Genomic DNA, 24,695 nt, shown 5'->3' with positions numbered 1-24,695 from the left:
ACTTTATTTAGAGATAAGACCGCCTTTTGTACCCTAGTTAAGTCTTTGTAAAATTGATAATTTCTTGGTGTACAAATAAAGAGTACTCTATCTATCTATCCATTTAATTCTTGTAGTCATGATTCAAACTATACATGATACCTAAGTTGGACGATATTAGCCCATAGGCCATATACATTTAAAACGTTTTTAGATTTGGGATTAAGCTCAGGGATTAGGATAGCAACCTCCCGTAATATAGCACACAGGCAGTGTTAGTAAACATTATATTCAATTCACCTAATAAATAAAGGAGCGTGCCGAAACCCAGAGTGATCGGCTTCTCTATGTATATAACTTTTATATGTATATACACATGTATTATGTTCGAATAACTTTAAATATGTATGCCGGATTGCAGAATCCGCCGTATTGCTTGCGAATGCGAAATTATAATATACCTACATACACAATCATATTAATATACAAACATGTAGGTCTGTATAATCTGTAGTAAACTAACTAGTTAACCTCTCTACATTTGCTGTAATTATATTTAATAACATTTAATGTTATGTACTTAAAACATTCCCTTTTCATTTTTTACTTCACCCCTTTTTCTTTTATGCAAAATGCATCGTAAAAATCTCTTGTAAGCAGTCCACCCTTTTTAATTAGACTGGAATCTTTGCACAATAAATAGCTTTGATTTAGAAAATATATATTATTTTTTTTGTATACTTAATCACTTATCTTTTATAAAAATGTGTATGTTGTATAACTTAATGTATGATGTATAACTAGTAAATTAATTAAGTGATTAAAATCAATTCAAACAAGTTTGGGCATGGTTTGGGGAAAAAATTAGAAGCACAACCACTAGCTACATACATCCATTCAACCCCAAGCTAGGCAGAACGTGTAATCAACTTCAAACCTATTAATTATACATACTGTATAATTATTTTCATCTTCTGTGTCTAAATCTGTCTGTTAAGAGTTTAAGTCAAAGTCAAATGTTTTTATTCATCATATAAATATATTTTTTTCTGATGAAAGTCAATTTTTACAAACTACTCTACAAAGAATATATCTGTAAATAAGTCTTTTTAAGTATAATTGAGACTTAATTTGTCACAAAAGATTCTGCCACATATGGATAACTTTTGGACCCCCCTTTTAAACATGACTACTGAAAGTTTACACAGGCTGTCTGCGATGTATGGAGATTATGGCATTCTGACAGAGTGTTGTTGCTGCTGCCGTTTGTTTGTTGAACTCATGGACCTCATGTTACAATGTTGATAAAAAAATTGAAAAAAGTTGCATAGAATTTAGAATTTTTTACTTTTTCAGATGCACAATAAATAAGTGGTGTTCTTAAGTAAATAAATGATTTCATAATTAATGTAAAAGAGTAATAATACATAAGGTTAACTGAAAAAAAATGCATAAATCTAACAAAATACCTATTTATAAAAAAAAACAAATCAAGGTTGCACCTCCGTACCTATAACAATGCTTAGCGTTGGCCAAGGAACTAACTTATTTTGGCTTGCACATATATATTTGTGTATTAAAATAGGCATTATTTGATTCCAAAATCCAAAGATATTTAAAATTAAAAGAAAGCAATCAAACAATTCTTATGATGATGATGATTATAACAAATGATAAATTAAGAACAAAGCTGGACTAGATAAGGTACTTAAATAAATATTTACAATAAATCTGTATAATATTTATAGTGAGCCATGATATTATTTAGTTAACATACCAAAAACATGAAGATATTCAATGTAATCTGAATTTATAACTATGTCAGCAGCATCTACTGTTTACTGATTCTTGGAATAAACAAACTGTTTTGTTTATAGTACAATATTGTCAGCAGAATCCAAGGAAGCATCTATAGTTGATAAATATTATTTGAAACATTGTAGGTATGTATCGGACAAGGAATCTTACCTGATCAGGGCAGAAATAGCCAAATGCCACCATCCCAAATAGAGAAAGTAGCAAACAGAACAGTATAACTTTTCTCAGTTTAGATCTTGGTTCCATTTTCTTTATTTCATAAGCACCACTGGGCAGGAACAAGGCGAAATCACTATCTACTTGCACCGATACACTTTTTTGCATTTCGTTTGGATGCATGTCTCATTTTGTAACTTAATTTTCACTTTCAGCCACTGTCACTGATTGTTACGAATTTATTCATAGTCTAAACAATGTTTATCACCAAACTCACATCACAGTTATCGTCCGTTGATTAGTTCGATTGTGATAGCACACCGATAGCATTATTTTCAACACAGAGTCTGTTCACGAGCCCACGACTGGATCCAAATGTGAGCAAAAGCGATATGATAGCAGAGAAGCTTTTGTTGATAATGAAAATGAGAACGAGAAGCCAACCTTGCGCGCAGACTTGACGGATGAAACTGTGTTTCAAAATTTATTTTCTTTGTTCTTGGGTTGATGTTAGCTGTCAATGTCAAATACTGCAATGCGTGTGCGTTCAAAACATAGAAACGAAGTCGAGCTTTATCATGAAGTAATAAGTACTTAGTTCTTCCATGAGTTTTATTTCATTGGTTTTATTGTTGTGTCACAAAATCTTTGTACTGACAAGGTTCTTGGTTCTGACGGATCGACTTGATTGATTTCTTACGCCTCCTTGCTGCCTAAAGCTCTACCTCTATTATTCTGAGCCTTGCTTGACATGTGGAGCTGTGTTGCATTATTTATTTTTGTTGTTTCTGGGCTCACTTTGGGCTGTTGGCTTGAAAATAGGTTTCTTTCAGCCTTAGAATAAGGATTCTTAACGAAACCTAAAGTCCTCACTTCACTCGAATTTTACCTGTCCTACCTAAAACTAAAATGTATACCATAGTCTGGAACTTATGGTTCAAGGTCTGGAATAGTCAATGTAGTGTTATTTCCTCTCCCTCTATGAGGGACGGGAAGGCAGAGGTACATTGCTGAAGTTGTAGGTGCCAGGCCAAAGAAATCTATTTAAAAAAAAATAACAAAACTAAGAGATATAACAATATGTGGATCATCTCACACACGGCCATTCGACCCCAAACTAAGCAACCCAATGAGATATGGGTGTCGGACAGCTGATATATTCTACACCTATACATAGATAGATAAACGACAACCACATTCAAATGCTCAGCACAGAGATATTTGCCCTGGGCGGGATTCGAAGTTCCGGGCCCAAGCTTCGGAAGCAGCTTTAATACCGCCTACGGAGCCGTTTTGAGCTAATGATGCGTCGTTTCAGTTACTTACCTCGTTATTATACAGAGTCTACAATGTCTACAAGCTCCAGTGAATGCTAATACCAAATCGACGTGAATAAGGAATAAATAGATAACAAGATTTGTATGACAGATTTTAATTCATTTTATCAGTTTTATAGACCTTTTATGACATAATTTTAAATTAACGCTTCATGCACAGTGAAGGAAATGTCTTTACCTTGACAAATGAGTCTAAACTATTTAAAAATAAAACATAGTAATGCATCAGCAAGTAACTATCTATAAGTTAACATGGAATAAAAAATACAATCGTTATGAAAACTAGTCTGCCTTCATGAATCAATAACAGTTAATGTTAAAATTAAAAGTTAATAAAAAAAATACATAACTGTAGAACAAAATGTAGGTCCAGAAAATGTTGTTGAAATTAGTTAGTTCTCTTCTTTTTGATTAATAATTTCTCTCGTCACACTGTCGTTGCACTTAAAGAGTAGAAAACATTTTAAAATCTTTATTAAAATATATATAATTATGTACACATGTTAAAATAAATTTCAACAAGGAACAATTCATTTATCTACATTAGAATTATGACGAAATATGTAATTCATTGTGTAGCTTGGAATCGTATTTGATACTCAGTAATGTACCAAAATTGACAGGATCGTATCAAGAGTGCAGCACGCACAAGACAACAGAGTTGATCAACACAATGCCACGAGAGAAGCAACCTTTAAAACTGACCATTATGTTCGACCGTCTTTAAAAAAATGTATATAAAATCTCCACACCTTTACTAATGATTACAATTTGATGCAATACAAAAGTTACAATAGTTCGTCATTACATTAGAGGTTCTCGCGATACCTTCATTGATTTCTTAATAATTCTAAACACTTGTGCGGCGATCGTCCGGCCTCACTGCCGCCGCAGAACAAATATTTTATTTAATAAACTTCACCAGTCCCTGTCCCTGGCTGAAAGGATCAACTCCTCACACCACAGAATTTCCTAGTTATAAAAATTACTAAACTCCATTGATTCAGTCCACAAATTTGAAATAAATGTCCACAAGTCCACACTCCGCCGCACGGGCGCCGCGCGGCGACTGCTGGTACTTTGTTAATGTTCTGTTCACTATGCGTTTGTTTATTTAAACGTTCTTCCAGTTCAAATATATTTTGTTAGCACATTATAATTTGTTGAAAGTTTTTTTTTTGTTAGTGAAGCACTTTTTAAAACAATTGATACTCTATGATACATACAAACTGTGAAGGTAGTCGCAAACGGACGGCGGCGCGCGTCCGCCGCGACTCATGCGGTACCAATCACTTGCAAGCACTAGTCGTCTATGGGGAGAAGCCAGTCCTTATACTCGTGGACGCGAGTCAGTGGCGCGGGCGCCCGCGGCTGCGCGCTCCCCCGTCGCGCTCGCGATGCTCCTGCAAATACAAACAAAACCAAATTATCATAAAGTATATACCAAAGTTTGTTCTGCAGGTAATTAATGGAGAACCAGCTCACCTTGTTATGATGTTGAGGTCTGTAGTTGGAGTCTCGGTCGCGGTACGAGTGGTCGCGGTCGCGGTGGTCGCGCGGGTCGCGCTGGTCCCGCTGGTCGCGGTGGTCCCTCGGGTCCCGCTGGTCCCTGGGGTCTCGGTTGTCGCGGGGGTCGCGCTGGTCCCTCGGGTCCCGCTGGTCCCGGGGGTCACGGTGGTCCCGCTGGTCCCGGGGGTCCCCCCGCGGGTCGCGGTGGTCGCGCGGGTCGCGCTCGTGGTCGCGGTAGGGGCGGTAGGGCCGCGGCGGCTCCTCGTCGCGCTCGGGCGGCGGCGGCGGCACCTTGCGCTGGTCCTCCTCCTCCTGGCGCCGCTCGTAGTGGATGAAGTCGTCGAAGATGGACGTGGAGTGGCAGTAGGAGTGCATGATACGCAGCACCTGCAGCCCCTTGGCGTGCGGCACCTCCTGCGTGTCGCGCGAGTTGGTCACGGGCTTGTTCTCGTTGTTCTCGAGGCGGATGTGCCGCAGCTGCACGTTGGGTACGTCCTTCACGTACACCCAGCGCACGCGGAACTGCCCCTTCCACTTATCCTGCGACCACACGCTCGAGTTGGAGTTGTAGTCCACGGCGCTGGTCATGCGCGCCATGCCGCAGAAGTGGCCGCTGCCGTTCACCGAGAAGAACAGGTAGACGGTGCCGCCCTCGCGCTCGCGCTCGCGCCACGCCGCGTCCAGCCGCTTGTTGCCGTGCTCCGTGCTGCACCAGATCTCGTACTTGATGCTGCGGTGGATGTCGTCCTCCGAGTAAGACTTGATGACGAAGAAGCGCGCGTTGGGCGCGCTCAGGTCGAACTCCTTGGGGTTGTAGTCGTTCTTGACGCGCAGCTCGTCGAGCACGGGGTGCGGCACGGCGGGCGGCGCGGGCGCGGGCGGCAGCGGGCGCGGCGCGGGCGGCGGCGCGTGCGTCCAGGACGGCGGCGGGGCGAGCGGCGGCGGCGCGTGCACGGGCGGCGCGCGCGCGGGCGGCGGCCGCTGCTGCTGGAGCGGCGGCTGGTGCGGCTGGTGCGGAGGGTGCGGCAGCGGCGCCGGCATGGGCGCGGGCTGCGGCACGGGCACGGCGAGCGGCGCGGGCGGCGGCGGAAGCGGCGGCGGGGGCTGGCTCACCACTGGCGGCGCGCTCTTGCCCGCGTCCCAGGTCCCAATGTCCATGTTGTGCTTGCCGGGCACGATGGGCGGCGGCGGCATGCCGGGCCCCTTCTTCTTGAGTCCACCGCTGACCGCCGCCGGGGTGGGTTTGGCGGGCTGGCTGGCGATGGACGCCCATGTCATCTTCTTGGGCTGCGAGCCGCCGCCGCTCTCCTTGAGCTCGGCCATGCGCTCCTTGTCCGCCTTGTGGTCCAGCGCCAGCGCCTGCACGCCCGCCTCCACCGCCTTGATGCCGTCCGGCACGTACAGTCCATCAGCTCTGTAGTAGTCGTCATATTGCTTCGCCCGACCTAATTGACCCCACGTGGAGTAGTCACCGTTACCATGAAAGTAGTTAAATGTGGACGCCGGCTGGCCGAAAGCAGGCGTCGAGAATGGCGTCGTCGACGGTCCAAACACACCTGAAATTCAAAGAAATATGTTATATCTACCTGTTTGTTAATAATCATCACGCTCTATGTTTGGCATGCTCATAGAATAGCCATGATGTTGTTGGATCAAATACTAGCTACCATCCATTCCATAAGAATCGTGAGGATTGTATCCTCCGAGGAAAGTCATCGGATCTGTTCCTCCATTGGTGGACCATGTTCCGTCCCCGACTCCAAAAGCTTGATAAGGAAGTGCTGTTGTACCGTAATAACCTGTAAAAATAAGCAATTTATTTAGCAATTACTTTTGTGACTAATGAATGGGATAGAATGAAAATCATGATTAGAATAAGTTATATAGTTAAGTAGTAAATGAAATAATGTGGTGTAAAGTTCAAGTTACCTACCTGCTGCGGTGTAGTGATCTGCGGACGAGATGGGAGGCGCGTACGACGGCTGCTGCTGGTGGCGCCATGACGGCTCGGCCAGCTCATCCCCTCCACTCTCTAACTGATGCTCTTTCGGTGCATTTGTCACTGCAATGTGTTCAATCATTTGTTTGTTTAATGACAAACAATGGTGTATAAATAATGCTTACTTTATATTGCAACCAAGTTAACAGAAATAAAAAATGTAGCTGTTGTGTTTGCATTCAGCTATCATTAATTTAGCTTTTCTAACATCAAAGTTGAAGTGACTTTTGACTTGTACTTGATTTATGTTGAATAAACAGGACTTCTAACAAATAATTTGGCCAGTACCTTTCATTAAAGTTTGACCAAAAAACATACCTATAATAATAAGGATTTTTAGATAGGTATGTTATCACTGCAATGGCCTAGGTTTCATCATCTTGGCTGCAGTGTTTATAATATAAACAAAATGCATTGAACATCCTAAAATAAAAGTTTAGGTACACCAGCTAGGTTCAAATCATGGACCCTGGACACAAGAGCCAGCAACACTAACCATTGCCATACATTAAAAACTCTGGCTTATCTCAGCGTAGATCCATACATTGTACAATGAATTTGTTTACTTCATTGATTCTTTGAAGTTACCTAACTTCTATAGGTATGATGATTAAAAATAGGCATGTACTACATAGTACATAGGATGCTAGGTACTATGCAAGCCTGTTTATAACAGTGGTTAATTTACTGTTAGAAAGGCAACATATAGAGTGAAACATATGGCTATAGGTTATTAATATTTAACAGGTGGAAACTCTTGTGAATTATAGCGATTAATTCAGTAGAATAGAGTAAACCGGTGCGACATACAACTTGGAACTCCTACATACAAACTGTTGCAACGTCACAAAAGTAAACCACTAATACGACAGTTATTTACCTTGGTTCCCTTGCCCTTTCATCCGCTGCACGACGATTTAACATGAAACAGTAAAAACACCATGTTATAATAAATTCACAAATGTACCGACTTCACGTAAATAACATGAAAATGCTAACTCAAATGCGAAAATACCTGATCTGACACGCCTGCTGACATTGGCTACGATTTTGCAGATTTAAGCACTTATTACAGTCTTTATTCACTCAAGAACGGAATAAATCACATCAGGTTTCACTGCACAAACTCCTCAGCGTCCAATAATCACTAAATTGTTCTAAAAGTCCGTAATTTGTATAAAATTCCGCAATCCCGAAAAACGGATGGACGACGTTTAGAAATGGCCGCTGACTCTTGGAGTTGCCATGTTTAAAAATTATACGTTAAAATAGAATGTTGCATGTAATAAATACTTAACCCTCCAAAAAGGTTCATCGGGCGATACGGTTTGTAACTTGTAATCGTGCCATTTCACGAGCTGTGCTGTGGAAGGATGTTTGCTATGAATACGTGCTAGATTATACTGCTATGCTATGGGCCGTCGCGCGACTGCCGCCGTGTCGGGAAGTTACTTTGCGACGACAGCGTGTCACATCTTCGTACTTGTGAAGGCGGTCTCATATCGTAGCGTACTCTTGAATTGCACGAAAGTGTATATATCAGTTACTATTCATATGTGAGGACATCTCACACACGGTCTTCCGACCCCAATAAGGCAGAGCCTTAGTATTGAGTAAAAATATCTTCAAAGACGTATCTGCCCCCGGCCGGGGATCGAACCGGCCCAGCATTCATCGCTAGATAACCACTACAACTACACCGTTCGGTCGTAAATTATATTCCGGCTCTACCTTAATTACTTACTTAATCCATATCCGCTTCGATGCGCTCCATAATTTCGCGAAAAAATCTATTATAAATACAAATAAAGAATATTCTATCTATCTATTATTTGTTGGTCACATGAATATTTTTTTGCCTAATTTTCAAAAGTTGAATCATCTTACCTTATAGTAAGAAGAAGGTAATCATTCTTCACCTTCTTCTTACTATAAGGTAAGATGGGGTATCACATCACCGGGGGAAGACTGGAGTGGTAACTATCACCAGTGGACCACTTTACCAGCGTGACAATGACAAACTAGAGAATGAAGCTGCTTATAACTAATTATTACACATTGAGTCTTCCCCCGGTGACTGACTTTACCCCACCTTACTATACCACTTTTACAACATCCTGTTTATTCCACCCTATAATTAATAATTATATTTAAAAACATGCTAGAAAAATGAACTGATTTATTATAGGTAAATTATTATAGTCAGCTTAATTAAAAAGTTCACTTATTTTTTCGTAAAGAAGGATGATATGGTCTTGGTTCCACTGGCAGCTTTTTGCCTCGCCTTTTCTTTAGCAGATATGGGTTTCTGTTTCTTGAGATCAGGCAAGTTCTGTGTTGGACTCAAAATACTACTTTCTTTTAAATCTTCAACTGAAGTATCATGCTTAGTTTTTTTATTAGGGCTGTGTGACTGTGCTTCTGATTTCCTCTTCTTTGCTAATGTTTCTACTAATTCCGGCGTGAAATTAAACCGCTTTTCCAGCGCCTCCATCAGATCATCTTGAAGATATTCAGATACAAGTCCATGGGCATATTTGAGGTAGAACTCTGTAAAAATTATTGTTTATGATTATTGGTGGGTACTATAGGACATACAAAAGCCTCTTTTAATATTACCAAGCTTATATTGCATCAAACCACTACTATTTCAAACATATGTATATGCTTCTTGCATCTCATTTTATAAACATTTCGGTATTTTGATTACATGGAAAACTAGGGGTAGAGAAGAGAATCATGTGCATCTATGGAGTTCATCAGGCCATCTACCCCTAGTTTTCATGTTTACCATGTTTTCACCAATTACAATTGTACATACCTTCATTTATAGCCTCTCCATCCACTTGGCTTGCTATAAATGTGGCTGAAACAGCACCGGACCTGACATGAATGTTCTTGTCTTTAAGAACTGTTGCCACTCGCCTCACTCTCTGCTCCAGCCAACTTAGTGTTTTCTCTTCATTGTATTTGTATGCTTTTATGTCAGCAGGACCCTGAAATATGAATAGTAAGTAAAGTCAGCATTCTGCATTGTACTATCAATGATGGTTCTACCTTTTTTGGCATAAGATTTTTTTGCCTAATCTCGTATTGCATAGTAACGTTTGGTCAAAGTCTCGTTACGCCGAAAATCGTATGGCATAAATCTCGTTTAGTAAAAAGTTATTTCGCATAACATTGTTTAGCCTAATAATGGTATGGCCAAATCTTGAATAGCCTAATAATGCTATGGCATAGGTTTATACAAAGTAATAATATTCGTTTGGCTTTAACTTTGACGGAGCGTCTCCCTACATAGCGCAAACTGGTGCCTTGTATTGTGTCCGCTGTTTGGAAAACGCTTCGCTCCGCTTCGCTGCGCTCCGCTTTGGTTTTGATGAACATGTGCACCTAACACGCTCCTCCTCGCTTTGCTCGTCGTCGCACCTATTTTTAGGTTTCGATGTCATGGGGTTTGTAATAATTATATTGGTCGTTAACTTTCGATTTTTTTATCATACAATATCGTGATTTTCGGGATGTAGGAGAAAAATACCACAATTTGTACATTTACTACATACTTAATATATTATTTATTAAGATAACATTAGGAGAAACAAGATTATACATAGGTATAGACGAACATAAATTTGAGCAAACGAAACTTAGGTGTTTAAAGATTGTGCCTAAAGAGTTTTAGACGAAACGAGCCTTATGCCACATAAGTCTTGGCAAAGTGATGGTTCGGCCATAAAAGTTTAGACCATATGAGTTATGCGAAATGAGTTTTGGTCAATAAAGATTATGCCAGATGAGCGGAACCCATCAATGATACATAATATTTAATTATTATAATTTATGTTTGCGTCATGCGTGCACGCCTGTGCACCTGGCTAGGATTCGGGTGCGTGATAGTTCTGTGTGTGACTGCGGCACCAGCGAAGGATCTGTTGACCACCTCTTCTTTGAATGTCCCAACCTACAAAGTTCCCTCTATGATTTCCTCCCCCCTTCTATCCCAAGACCTGTAAATATCAATTACCTACTAACACTTGTACATACTCCAATCGCTAACATCCTGTACAAATTCCTCAAAACTAACAATATTAAACTATAAATTTGTTTGTGTTCACTATATATACTAAAATTTTACTAACCCTATATTTGTGATGTCCTTGTATAAATTGTGTACGTCTGTTTCAGGTATTAATCTTGTAAATATCTCTAAATCACCACCGTAAAGACAGTTAAAAACATTGTGTGTATCTCAACACTATCGTAATTGGCCGGATTTGTTGTGTTAGTCACACACGACATATAGCCACAAACAAGATTGAAGTTGAAGAAAGTGACATATTTCCACCAATACATGATTGATAAGCTGGTAAGTTTTATTATGAAATTATTAGTTCATTATGATTGTTACCTTTAAGTCTGCCACTTTATCTAAGTCTGGTATGAAGTCTATGATTTTGTCAAACCCCTTTTCAGACAATAAGTCTTCCAATGGCACTGCTCTGTTGGAACACTGTTCTTTCAATCGAGGAAGAACTGTAAAAATAAATAAAAAGTTCTATAGATATTCATAAGAATGTTTAGCTAAGTAATTCAATTTTCATATCACCATTATTTTAAAATCTTTTAGAATAACATTAGGTACTTTATGGCTTATACTTATTTGGTAAATTATAATATTATAACTTGTAAATCTAGTTGTATAGGTGTTAAGGCCTAAATATACATAGAACACAAAATATGATTCTTACCATAAATGTATACAAATGTACAAAGGTTCCACTGGAGAGAGCCGTGTAATGTATAGTCCCCCTCAGAATAGAATAGAATGATTCTTACCAAGAAATATTGGGTTGACCGGTGAACAGATGAGTAAACTCCCATCAGACTTGACGGTATCACCAATGAACCATGACCGGTGTGGTTCATCAAATGTGACCACTTCAAACATTTTGCTATGATCATCGTCCAAGCAATATTTTGTGGGCTCACCATGGGAGGGGTGGGGTAGAGTTACAATGCTGAAGTTGCTGTTTTCCAACAATGAGTCTGGAAAAATAGATGATGATAAACTTCAATGATGTCAATGCAACTTACAAAATAATCTCAATATTAAAATTAAGAAGCCTATCTGTATATACAGTATGTTATGGGTGTGGTGGCTAGAGATGGACCCCATTGTTGCGTTTTGATTACATTAAAGGTACTAGTCTATAAATAGTTTGAGGTTAGGTTGGTTGAACATGAATTTATATAAAAAATCTAGTAAATATAAGATTCAGATGAAGTAGATATACCTTTAGCAATTAAAATCCATGAATTCTCAACCCGTTTCATAATAGTTTTCTTAGTATCATCAGTTGGAGGCTTCTTTTTGGACCTAGTAGTCATTGTCAAGATTGATGTAGCGTAGGTAGGTAGATACTTCGTTAAATTATAATGTTCTTTACATATATCAACGCTGTACTGCAAGCTAATAAATATACGATATATTATTGAAATAAATAAATATAAAAATAATTTGTAATGTAAAATTGTAAACAAAACAAATATACCGCGAAATAGGGATGGCGAAATAATATCGATGTATCGATATATCGATATATTTTTATAAATATATCGATATTTTCCGACGATATATTGTAAACCGATATATCGATACATCGATATAAATAATCAAGTATCGAAAATATATCAAAATCGATATTTTTTCATTAACAATACCCTTTTGTTGGCGTCACAACGCAATGCGGCGATACTAGCTCGCAACCGTGTACCGAGCGAGAGTGTAAATACACGACATTGGCACAAAGTGACAGTAAAAAAATAGTGTTTTTTAATAATTCCGTATTATTTGTTTTCACAAGAATTTATTCCTATAAAGCTACCGATATATCGATATTTTTTTTTCGATATATCGATTTCAGTAACGATATAAAATAAAATATCGATATATCGATATTTTTTTGCACTTTCGACATCCCTACCGCGAAAGAAAATCTATCTTGTCTTTGATTGATATCACAGAGTATGATTGACACAGGAAGACAATGTGACAGTTGACACAGGAATAGACAGCCACAATCGCAAGCCAAGGTCCGAAGCGTCGATTATATTACGTTGCAAAAAATATTCGTTATTGTACATATCTAGTTTCATTCATGTACTGCTGTCATCTGATCTGTCAGTGTCAACACTGTCAACAGAAAATTATTTTGGCGCGCCGTAACAAAAACAACATTTTGCAATTTTTGCCGGTTTTCATTTTAATTTTGGTCTGTTTTAACAATGCAGGCGTTTTTAAAGACTGGAAAGATATCTAACAATGATAAGCCGACATCATCAGGAGTTAAAACTTCTGGTAAAAAGAAGCCACCTGCGCCATGGGTTGAGAAATAGTAAGCACGTTTCAGTCTTTCCTTCTTTTCCAATTTATTTGCCTACAATTTCATTACACTAATCTATCCTTTTCTTATTATTTCAGTCGGCCGAAAACGATCGATGATATCGTCGATCAGGGTGAGGTAGTGCAAGTATTACGAGAGTGTTTGTCTGGCGGGGACCTGCCACACTTGTTGTTCTACGGCCCCCCCGGCACGGGTAAGACCAGCGCCATCCTCGCTGCCGCCAGACAGCTGTTCGGAGACATCAGCCGAGACCGAGTGCTGGAGCTGAACGCGTCCGACGAGCGCGGCATTCAGGTCATCAGAGATAAGGTCAAGTCTTTCGCACAACTCACTGTGAGCAGCTCCCGGCCAGAGTAAGTTGGTTTATAATGTGTTATGTTACTATAGCATTGCTGATATTATGCAGTAGATTTTCTAGAGTATAAACTAGAAGTTTTGTACCTCTAACTTTGATGTGTATAGTTACAGAGTTTCTGCTTTATAATTTTAGTATCTTACCTATACTATTAGATGTTGTTGTTACTATCCTAAGGTACCCCTGTGGTTATTATTATTACTATTAGATACTTGCAATTAGATCACATCAGTGTAAGCCTTTATTATCTACCATTGCTTAACTATTAAAAAAAGACTGATTAATTAAGTGATAAAACTGTTTTACATTTTAAGTGGGCGGCCATGTCCACCATACAAGCTGGTGATCCTGGACGAGGCGGACTCTATGACCAATGCGGCACAAGCGGCACTGCGGCGGACCATGGAGCGCGAGACCCGGACCACGCGGTTCTGCCTCATCTGCAACTATGTGTCGAGGATCATCCCACCCATCACCAGCAGATGCTCCAAGTTCAGATTCAAACCTTTGGCTAAGGAAAATGTTATTAAGAGGTGAGAAAATCTATTTTCAATTATCATCATCATCATTTTTTACAGGGATATTTATGTATAGAGCTCATAGACAATAGATTTTTGCATTTAAATTTACAATTAGTAGTGTTACAAACTTGCAAAAAATATACATATTATCTCCATATTAAAAACGAAAAAAAAAACTATTTATGCAAATAAATAAATAACTTGTTCCATATACCATAAGTCCTGACTCCTAGGAGTCCTAGGTGATGAGCGGGGGGAAGGAGGGGGGGATAAAGGTACGAATTTTTGGTTTTTAGCTTATATCTCGAAAACGGTGCATCGGAGAGAAATATTTTCAACTAATGAAATGGAGCTCTTAAAATTATCTAAAACTTTGTTTCACATGTTTTTTTCTAATTCCTAACCGTTTTCGAGCTATTACACTGGGAAAACACCTCATTTTGAGTCATTTATTGACTGGACTAATTTATCGTAGCTTTGCCACTAACAATATTCTATTATAATTTTTTTATGATTTTGCAAATATACGATCAGTACGTGTACTATGTACTATTCTGTACTATTCTAATTTTCTTAGGCTGCGTGACATCTGTGAAGCGGAAGGAGTGGAGGTGGGCGACGGGGAGGTGCTGCACCAGGCTGTGGACACGTGCGAGGGGGACCTCCGGAGAGCCCTCACCGCTATGCAGTGTTGCCAGAGATTGATAGGAAAAATTACTGCTGAGGGACTTGTTGAGGTAATTTGGTTGAAGTGTTATGTTAGCAAAATATTTATTAAGGAATTTTACTATTTAGCACGTTTTTAAGTGTCCTACTTTCATATTACATGCGTATTGTATGCCATAAAGAATTTATAAAACATTCACTCTTATGATTATAATGACAAATGTAGGTATAATGAGACAGTAGTAACAGAGAGTGCTGTTGTTCTTTAAAGTTAATTACATATACATACATTACATACAATCGCAAATTATTGTTATACCTACCTACCTACTACAAATTAATGTTATACCTATCACAAAATATTGTTAAAATGAGATTAAATTACTTTTTATTTAATTTTGCATGTATGCATGTTAATTATAATTAAACTGACAATATACTTTGTTAAATTGTTTAGTTACCATATAAACTAATTATTCATAGAGCGTCAAAACTTCTGTACAATTTCTGGGAAGGCACTGACTCCTGACATACAGGTGCTCCTAGTTTAGGAGTCAGGGCGTCACCATTTAAGTTAAGTTTTTATTGCACAGTAAAATTATGTTTATGTTTAATGAAAAGCGGGTGACACACTAGCGGGTCACCTGAGCTTCTTTGGTCTTTGTGGATAATATTTCTACAAAAGTGTTGTGCTATAACTTTTGCATTTGAGACAGTACATCAGTTAGTGCTGTTTAGTAAATCCAATCTTAGGCTCCAACTTAATTCAGCTTTCCTAGTGCTACTAGCCTTTGTATGCAATGCTAATCAGTGGTCTTTTCCAGGTGACTGGCCTCGTACCTGAGAAGCTAGTGGAAGAGTACCTGAACATCAAGAATTACAATGAACTTGAAAAGTTTGTCGAAATGTAAGTAGTCCTTTCAAAATAATTTACAATGTAAGGATCCGTTATGTCTTTTAACTGTTCATAATATAATAGCTATTCATAATGCAGATAAATATTTCGTTATTTGTATTAGGGGCCGTCCATTAATCACGTGAGGTCGTTTTTCTCATTTTTGGACCCCCCCCTCCCCCTGGTGATATTCGGTGAGGTTTGGGACCACCCCCCCTCCCCCCCCTGGATCACGTGTATTTTTTTGGAAGTCTATGTAAAGGCTATTCTTGACTAGAAAAAAATTATCGAAAATTGCGTTTTGAATTGAAAAACATTTATAATGTGTATTTGCAATAAAATTTATTATATCGGTTCAGAAATACCTACCGCTTTTTTTCAAAAAAATTATACACGTTATGTCTTAGATCTTAAGATCGGTAAGGAACTCTTCTAGATTTTTTATACATATAACATAATATATTTATGTGTAATATGAAAATAGGCTTGAAGTTATATAACTCATATCACGAGATAGAAAATTGAGTGAACCTTCAGCTAACGAGATTCCTCACGCCTGGACCAGACTAGAACAAAACCGACAAAAATAGCACGACATAACATTATTATATGGAGGCCTTTACCCAAAATGGGTTTCCAAATAATTTTTACCGACATGTTTCATTATTGTGTGTCTCGCAGCAATGCCGTCATTTTGTTTCCAATTTGCCACATCTCATTGTGATAGTGGTTTAAACGGAAATTCCATTAAACAATTGTTCGTTAAAACTATACTTAATGGCCGCGTAGCACAAAGAATCACAAAGCCAGGAAAATTGCCGGCCCATTTTGGGGTCAATGCTGGTTTTCCTTTGTCTATGATCATTTGCCCCGCAGATTTAAGTGGATATACAGACACGTGACTCTTAAATCATAGAAGAAAACAGTGCATTTTCGCGTGGCATTAGAAACCTATAATAGGCCTAGGGGCAAATGTGAATGAACCTGCAGTAAACTTACTTTGTTCTCCGAATAGCCCTGATTCTACCTTCAATTTAATTATCTACTTTCACTCAGCACTCTGCGGCTTAAAGTAAAAGATTCATGATTGCATACCGCACTTTTATAGCCTTTGTACTTGTGCTACTATAGGTTTAGTTAAACTGCTCTTTCCCGTCTAAAGTAATTAAAGTAAATAACAGGATTTGTCCATTTCATTCTATTTAATTATATGGGTTTCCATAGATTCCCACGAATGTTTTATCTGCATCTTTGCGTTCGTTTTAATTCAAATCCCTTCCTATCCTATCTCTTTGTTCTGTATCGCTAAAATAGATTACTTTCTGATTTTTAATCAAAATGTTTAGTTCTTAAATATACTTACTATAGACAGCGGGTTATCTTCTTTTGATGCTTAAGTCAGGGCCAGATAGTTTATACCTATGTTTCCTAAGTAAATATCCCAGTTCCTAATTACGATGCACCCTTCAGGTTCCTCATGGAAGCATACTCCGCGTCTCAACTGCTGGAGCAACTGAGCGCGGCCGTGGTCACCTCAGGGCACCTCACCAACAAGCAGAAGTGTACCATCAGCGAGAAGCTGGCCGTCTGCTCGCATCGCCTGTTGGACGGCGGCGCCGAGGTGATGCAGCTCACCGACCTAGGTTGTACCATCATTATGGCTAATAACAACCCTTAGATGTAGATGTTCAGAAGGGCTAGCACGGGGCGCAATTAAGAAGTGACAAAAGTCCTCCGTCGCGCTCGATCTTGAGGTTGCGTGATGTAAGTGAGTGCAATCTAAAAGTTTTGTCACGTGTTAAATGCGTCCCGTACTAATCCTTCTGGAGTATTATGATTATGATGTTATCACGTCAGCCGTCTGGATAATAGCAACCCTTAAAACTTGCTATTCTGGAATATATTGTTATGATTATGAGTTGTTATCACGTCAGCCGTCTGTCATTTGTAAGTCTTCACGTGTCCTATTGTTGACTTTGCTGTTAGAATTTGAGACTATTAATTAACTGTGTCAAATTGTTGCCAGTCGTACAGTGAACTCGTTATTTGATCAGTTGTTGATGTCAGCTACCGATTGATAGAATTTTGTTGAATCGCCAAAACGATGTTCTGAATTGAAAACTTTGCCGTGTTCACTGAATACAATATTGTACTTACCTAATATTTTAGTTTAGTATAGTACCGTTGTGAAGATTGTATACTGAAGATACCATTCCTTTGTCTTATTGTTGTGTGAAGTGGCCAAGCCATTCTGTGCTTTAAAGCTAGAATCCTAATAAAGCTTTACTTTCTATTCATTATGATGTTTTGATACAAATCACGACTATCCAACGCTCTCCTCATTAATCAGTAGATGCACAAATTGCAATGCAATAAGTTAACATCTGGACAAGCCAGTACAAGCCGAGCAAGTACTCGTGTTGGCGCGGTGTACTCGCGTTCATTTCACTTCCGCTGTCGGTTGAACGGACGAGCGAGTGAAGGAAAGAAAGAAAATAACGTTCTTGTAGAAAAGATAATATCGCGGAGGGTTCGGGCGAGCGGCGCGTCTCCCCGCGCGCGCCGCGGCCGCTGATTGGTCGCCGCCGCCATTACCCCCGCCAGCGGCGCGCGCGCACCGCGTCTTGATTTCCAGATTTCAAATCTCGACCGTTTATTTCTCTTCGAGCGGCGGCCACGCGCGGCCGTGCGCGTGTCGGTTGCGCGCGCATTTTTATTATGTTGTTTAAAAAACGCGGCAACGTGGTCGTTAACGTTCAGTTCGGTGCTACAACGTGACATCGCGATCGGCGGACGATAAGTGCGTGCAGTGACGCCGGCTACGGGCGAGGGCGGTTCGGCAAAGAGTCAATTTCTTTCGATGAGTGGAGGTTTAGTGCATGTTCTTGGTACACCATGACTAGATCCACACTCATCCATGGAAGTTGCGAGTTTCGTCGCCGAAGAGTCATCCTGGGAGGCGTCGTCGGCGGGTATCATTACGCGGCGCCGTAATGACACAGCGGCGGCGACCGGCGGCTCTACCTGTGCTTAAAAAAATGACATTTAGATCCACACGAACGACGCTCGATTTTGATTATTCAAAGTGAGTTTTTGTTGAATTTTTTTCTCGGACGCCGAGTGAAGAATGGCGGGGATTTTCATCAATTTGTATACCTGCCTATGTTTGTCGATTTGGAAGTTTCTAGGTATACGATTGCTTTTTTTATGTCTGCAAAAGATGAGTCGATGTTCTTTATATTCCACGTGAGGCGCGGCGCATCTGCTCCTTCTTGGAAGTCCATTGTGTGGCGAGCGGGAACGGTCAGCGCGTGACGTCACGGGCCCACTACCCGCCATCTGTCCGCGCCACCCCACCCAATATTAAAGATGCTCTGTGCCTTCTATTCATTTCTTCCACTGTTGCTAAGTGCCCCTTGCGCCGTCGTCTTAAAGGAGGAGTTCGTTTGTTCACATAATCTTAGCAGGTAGATATCCATGTAGCTAATGTAGTACAGAAATGACAGCCTGCGTTTGCGTCGGTACGCATTTTTCGCACCAATATGTTAATTATGTTCGTTTTGTGTTTGCACGGACATAACAATGAGTTCGGTAAAATAGCTCAATTTTCACGAGCAACAGCCAATCTGTAAAGAAAGAAATAGGTGCTTACAGCAGATTCCAACTTTTGTTTTTAATTGTTGCTCCATTTAGCTGTTATGTCATGTGATCAATACTACATACTCATCTCATGAATATTCATTACTTTTTTTTCCGACCTACCCGCAGATTAGTCATGCGAGCGTAGACCTAATTTTGGCGGCAAAACGCTGAAATGAACGCAACTTGAATATGATTTAAGAGAACGATAATATTAATGCATAACAATTCGTTTAAATAATTTTGCTTAATTATTTTCATGTCAACTCTGCGTTTTTATGTTTTGCAAAACTTGCGTTTCATGTATTCAACACATCATAAACCGTCAGTTAATTCAAAACATGGGCAATGTTAGTAAACCGGTCCTCTTCACCTTTTACTAAAAGCGGCTTTAGCGTGTATGAAATTTAGTTACGGAGTCGGGTACTAAGTTCGTTGTTTGTCGGTCACTTCGACAAGCCGTTATTACATAATATCTCACAAGGAAAATTACTGGTCAACCTTGTCCGAAGTACCTATACTAAACCATTGTTGCTATTACTTAATCGGTTTTAGTGGAAATATTGTTCTATGATCTGCGATACCATTAAGGAAAACATAGCTGCATAGCAGCACACACTGCGAACCTCTTTACACATACTGTTAATAGTCGACCGCGAATTCTAACAAGTTGAGAAACATAAATGTGTTGCTAAGACGAATATTAAAAGCGGTTCGCCGTTAACCGCCGGCCTGCCGCACAAAAAAGAATCACCTTTTATCCTAAAATCTTTAGAAAAGACACATCTAACAACATAACGACCGGCAATTTTGTAATAGCGTCTCACGAGAATGGAAACAAAATTATATTCTGGCCATCTATAGTCCGTCATGAGTCGGGGCTGTATTATTTCTAGTTGTTTTTTTTATGCTTCGTGGAGTCGGTTAATAGAGTTCCGGGTAGTGAGCTCGAGGGCAGGTACCAGGTATATGGTTCAAGCGCGCTCTTTTGAAAAAAGCCGTTCACAGCGAACCGCGTGCGTTCCGATACGTTTTTAACACGTGGGAATAGTTGCGTTCTCTCTTCATGCACCTCGTTAAACACGTCATTAGTTGTTTTTAGGACTAAATGCTATTAATTTTAGTTCACATTTGAGTCTGTCAAATTAATTAGCGTTAAATTTTAGTGGCGGACTGAATGTAGAATACTCTGGACCGTGACTTAGGCGTGAACGAACACAATTGCTTGTCATGTTTTTTGATTTTAGCCTGGTGGCGTGATGGAAAATGATGTAAGGCTAACGGATTGTTTGCTTCACTGCAAACATTTAGCGATATTATATTCATGTCATGTGTGGATGAAACATGGATGGGTTAAACACGGAGTTCAAATTGATATTCTGAAACAAATGATTTTTATTATATCTTCTGAAGCAGCTGTGTTGCTGCGGAAAATGGTTGAATTTAACCTACCTATTATTTTAAATTTGCAGAAACATGACGCCATCTTAAAAAACTTATCTGATCTATTTGACCTTGGAATAGATTTCCAATTTCAGCAGTTTGACCTGTGAATATAATTTGGTGAAGTATCTTTCCCAGTTTTCCTGTTGTTACCAGCCAGCACCAAAACAATGCAAATTAACGGACCCGATCGCACTCACGTCAACAATAACAGCTCGTCAGAGTTCCCAGGCAAAAACTGGATTGCATTTACCCTGGCTGTAAAAAATGCAGCGCCGTTGCTTTTGTTTAAACCATTAGACGGAACGGTACGGGAGGTGCAAAGGTGATGAATAACCCATGTGCTGCAGTTGATCTCACGTTGTTGTTGCATTGTGCGCACGCGGCGTGTTTTTGCCGTGTGCCGTGTAAACACGGCGCTTCCGCGAGGGAGACCGTGCGACCGGCCGGGGGACGCGTTGCTTGCCTTTGTTTTAGCACTTTGGAGAAATGCAAATAGCGGCAGTTGCGAGCCTCCTGTCCTGCCATTGTGTCCTCGCTCGAGCGACGGAACCAACTGGCGGGAAGGAACAATTTACTACATTTTCTTCCCAGAGCTAAAGCGGACGATGAAGAGACTAATTAATTAATTAAACAAAGAAGAATTTCAGTATGGCGTCGACGATCTTATGGAATTTTGATGACGCTGACGAGGTCTTCTTCTATTTTCGCTAGTTTTTATATGCGAAACTATTCCTATTAGCTAATTCAATGAACTTTAATATTATGTCGAGATTTGGAAAAGGCCTTAGATAACAGAAAGAATGGATGCCAATCTCATTCCATCGTATCGATCGGTGTTGTCCTTTATGATGGGTATACTGCTATGCCTTTCAGATGTTGAAGAAAATGTAAGCGGACTATGAATGTGACACTACCAATGGGTAATACCAATACACCTAGATAGAAAAGTACAATAAAAATTACCTTTAATGCTAGGTGTAATCACGCATACTTTCTACCCAATTGTAACCGAACAGAACTAAATGAAACTCCAAAGCAGAATTTCATCAGACACCAATGGCGGTTGTTTTCAAGTGGCCGTACAAAGCAGTAGTCGGCTGATTGTCGCCAATTAGCTGTAATAACGGGCCGCGGCGGCCACTGCATAATACCACTGTCATTTGTTGCTGAACGAACGAATAACATCGTGTTTGCGCTCATATTAGGAATCCGTGTTTTGAATATACTGCTAGAATTCATAATTCCTTATTCTATTTTTCTTAGTCGTATGTATTTGCCTTACCCGTATGTAACGTAGTAACTTCTGCCATGTTCAATCCATACTGAAAATTATTTTCTTTCACACAATCTCGCCATGTCTCTCTTGGTCTCTCCGTGCAAGTGATAAATAATGGTTTGATTAATTGTCTTTCCTAGAATAGTATGGAAAAATCGAGAATTTTCTACTGATGATCTCAGGTTTCGTCTTTTTGACATTGTTTCTACTTCCTCGTCGGCTCTTCTTTTACTTGTGATAGTGCTACGGAGGTATGTGAACTTGTCCACAGAGTCCAAGAGGTGTTCGCGAATATCCACTGTTACGCGTTGGTTGATTCGCAGGCCCATAACCCCAGCAACAACATAATGTCACAACGATGTCGTCCGCGCAGTTCAAGTCTTCTAAGCCACACTGCCACTGCCACGTTCTTCATGACGTCTCCAAGGAACTAATAAGAGGAGTGATAGAAGACATCCCTGGTTGACGCCAGCCCCTATAATAGTAGTGGCGCCCGCCCTGCGCTCTTTTCCATGCACAACCCTGCATGTACTGCCATAAGATATAAAGATATTACTGGGTCTGTATCTACTTACCATTGAATATGTTAATGTAAGTGTAAAAATGGGGTTCCGCTCATCTGGCATAATCTTTATTGACCAAAACTCATTTCGCATAACTCGTATGGTCTAAACTTTTTTGGCCGAACCATCACTTTGCCAAGACTTATGTGGCATAAGGCTCGTTTCGTCTAAAACTCTTTAGGCACAATCTTTAAATACCTAAGTTTCGTTTGCTCAAATTTATGTTCGTCTATACCTATGTATAATCTTGTTTCTCCTAATGTTATCTTGATAAATAACATATTAAGTATGTAGTAAATGTACAAATTGTGGTATTTTTCTCCTACATCCCGAAAATCACGATATTGTATGATCAAAAAATCGAAAGTTAACGACCAATATAATTATTACAAACCCCATGAGATCGAAACCTAAAAATAGGTGCGACGACGAGCAAAGCGAGGAGGAGCGTGTTAGGTGCACATGTTCATCAAAACCAAAGCGGAGCGCAGCGAAGCGGAGCGGAGCGTTTTCCAAACAGCGGAAACAATACAAGGCACCAGTTTGCGCTATGTAGGGAGACGCTCCGTCAAAGTTAAAGCCAAACGAATATTATTACTTTGTATAAACCTATGCCATAGCATTATTAGGCTATTCAAGATTTGGCCATACCATTATTAGGCTAAACAATGTTATGCGAAATAACTTTTTACTAAACGAGATTTATGCCATACGATTTTCGGCGTAACGAGACTTTGACCAAACGTTACTATGCAATACGAGTTTAGGCAAAAAAATCTTATTCCAAAAAAGGTAGAACCGTAAAAATGATAATTATAATGTATTACATTTATGAACCATTAATAAGTACTTACCTACATTTATATTACTCATCATTTATAGTCCAATCAATATGATGACTTCCTCTCGGAATGTAGGTAATAGAAAAATGTTGACATTACAACGATTGCAACACGAATAACACGATTCTAGGTAGGTAGTTAGGTTTACTGAAATTGTGTAATCGATACGAAATTTGCATAATATTCGTTAAGTGTACCATTTTTTTATTCATAAACACAAAGTATATTGAAAACGATTGCCTAAACTATTCGCACGTTTTTTTTATTATTTTCAGCTTCCATGCTCAGACACGGTGCGCGGTGGTTGGATCACTCAACAGTATCTAGTGGAATGTATCGGGCTGCAGGTAACTTCTACCGGGAATGATGCGATAAGGTTTGTATGTCTTTAAATAATATTTAAACCACAAAAACGTAACTGCCCTAATTTAGTCCATAACTGCAATGTATTTAAACTAATCTGAAAAATACACCCGCACACCCTTTGAAGGCAGAGGTTGTATCAGAAACAGGTACGAAAATATACACGTCACACATTTCTCGCAAGTAAGCACACACTCACTCATAAGTTCCGAAAGGGGGTGACTCAGCTCGGCATTCTGAACATACCTTTTGGAAATTCGTCGAAAAAATTATTCTACCACTCCCCATAATAATAAAAAAAACACATGACCATCTCAATTTGTACAAAGAAGCAAACAACTTTTTAGAATTTTTCAATAGTCTGTTAATAATGATCTCGGGAGTAGTGTCACTCGCTTTCGGCTTTATACATATACCCTTATATTACCTACCGATATTTTCGCCAGTTATGGACCGATCTTCGTAATTTTTTGATATAAGTATTTATGTTTTGGGTTTACTTCATTAGCCGATTCTTATGAAATTTATAACGTAAATAACTATGTTAACAACAAAACATGACCTGATGCTGGAAACGGAGAAACTCCTCTACGGTTTATAGCAACTACCTGATTCGTATAGACTAGTAGGACTTATTGGTATTATTTGCAGCTTCACTGCAAATAAACCTAAAGACAGTAAAATATATTTTTGAAAACATTTAGAAATCTCTAAAAATAAATACATAAGCAGGATACTATTCTCTTGAAATGGGTGCGGTTAAAAACAAATCAAAATCATAGTAATGGTACCAACTTCAAAAAATTATAGTATTGTCGGCTTTTAACACACAAATAACCTTTTTTTAACTAAATAGTCCTACACATAATGCGTCAAATTATTTAAAGAGACACGAGTCTCGTCTCAAATTACGACCTAAAGAAAAAT

The 24,695-nt window shown here is 39.5% G+C and overlaps 3 protein-coding genes and 2 long non-coding RNA genes across 8 annotated transcripts in view; 2 read left to right on the top strand and 3 right to left on the bottom strand.

Moving 5' to 3' along the window:
• Positions 1 to 2,433, bottom strand: part of LOC105386115 (heparan-sulfate 6-O-sulfotransferase 2) — a 57,791-nt gene extending 55,358 nt beyond the window's left edge. Inside the window, exon 1 of the mRNA XM_038108133.2 lies at positions 1,948 to 2,433. Within this exon, the coding sequence (XP_037964061.1) occupies positions 1,948 to 2,136 (189 nt within the window). The 5' untranslated portion in view covers positions 2,137 to 2,433. The remainder of the gene's footprint in view (positions 1 to 1,947) is intronic.
• A 936-nt stretch (positions 2,434 to 3,369) lies between these two features.
• On the bottom strand, positions 3,370 to 8,050 carry LOC105392704. Of its 4 annotated transcripts, none has more exons than XR_005253857.2 (6): positions 7,814 to 8,050; positions 7,679 to 7,703; positions 6,733 to 6,861; positions 6,464 to 6,598; positions 4,776 to 6,355; positions 3,370 to 4,693 (listed from the first exon to the last, which is right to left on the bottom strand). It is a non-coding gene; the product is annotated as a YTH domain-containing family protein 3 (long non-coding RNA). The 4 variants fall into 4 exon arrangements; XR_005253858.2 differs by having other exon boundaries at positions 6,467 to 6,598; XR_005253859.2 differs by having other exon boundaries at positions 6,590 to 6,598.
• Positions 8,051 to 8,960: 910 nt separating this feature from the next.
• LOC105392703 (ribonuclease H2 subunit B) lies at positions 8,961 to 12,351 on the bottom strand. The gene is made up of 5 exons (XM_011564370.3): positions 12,093 to 12,351; positions 11,635 to 11,844; positions 11,207 to 11,331; positions 9,620 to 9,794; positions 8,961 to 9,348 (listed from the first exon to the last, which is right to left on the bottom strand). Exons 1-5 carry the CDS (start codon positions 12,184 to 12,186, stop codon positions 9,023 to 9,025), a joined length of 930 nt encoding a protein of 309 aa, XP_011562672.3. The 5' UTR covers positions 12,187 to 12,351; the 3' UTR covers positions 8,961 to 9,022.
• LOC125489616 lies at positions 10,651 to 11,108 on the top strand. Its single transcript, XR_007267094.1, has 2 exons — positions 10,651 to 10,684; positions 10,984 to 11,108. It is a non-coding gene; the product is annotated as an uncharacterized LOC125489616 (long non-coding RNA).
• Positions 12,352 to 12,998: 647 nt separating the features above from the next.
• Positions 12,999 to 17,936, top strand: LOC105392702 (replication factor C subunit 4). Its single transcript, XM_011564369.3, has 6 exons — positions 12,999 to 13,193; positions 13,280 to 13,555; positions 13,872 to 14,090; positions 14,656 to 14,815; positions 15,569 to 15,651; positions 17,110 to 17,936. Exons 1-6 carry the CDS (start codon positions 13,084 to 13,086, stop codon positions 17,315 to 17,317), a joined length of 1,056 nt encoding a protein of 351 aa, XP_011562671.1. The 5' UTR covers positions 12,999 to 13,083; the 3' UTR covers positions 17,318 to 17,936.
• The last annotated feature ends 6,759 nt before the right edge of the window (positions 17,937 to 24,695 follow it).

This window comes from Plutella xylostella, chromosome 15 (genome assembly GCF_932276165.1).
Source record: "Plutella xylostella chromosome 15, ilPluXylo3.1, whole genome shotgun sequence".
Taxonomy (NCBI): Eukaryota; Metazoa; Arthropoda; class Insecta; order Lepidoptera; family Plutellidae; genus Plutella; species Plutella xylostella.
The sequence above is the reverse complement of the archived record's forward strand: the minus strand, read 5'-3'. Positions and strand labels throughout refer to the sequence as shown.

Bases quoted from the DNA above. Each gene is read 5' to 3' on its own strand.
- LOC105392703 (XM_011564370.3), bottom strand. From the start codon at position 12,186: ATGACTACTAGGTCCAAAAAGAAGCCTCCAACTGATGATACTAAGAAA. The intron at 11,845-12,092 runs GTATATCTACTT...CTATTTTTCCAG, and splicing joins ATGGATTTTAATTGCTAAAG to ACTCATTGTTGGAAAACAGC. The intron at 9,795-11,206 runs GTAACAATCATA...TTCATATTTCAG, and splicing joins ATAAAGTGGCAGACTTAAAG to GGTCCTGCTGACATAAAAGC.
- LOC105392702 (XM_011564369.3), top strand. From the start codon at position 13,084: ATGCAGGCGTTTTTAAAGACTGGAAAGATATCTAACAATGATAAGCCG. The intron at 13,194-13,279 runs GTAAGCACGTTT...TTATTATTTCAG, and splicing joins GCGCCATGGGTTGAGAAATA to TCGGCCGAAAACGATCGATG. The intron at 14,091-14,655 runs GTGAGAAAATCT...TAATTTTCTTAG, and splicing joins AAGGAAAATGTTATTAAGAG to GCTGCGTGACATCTGTGAAG.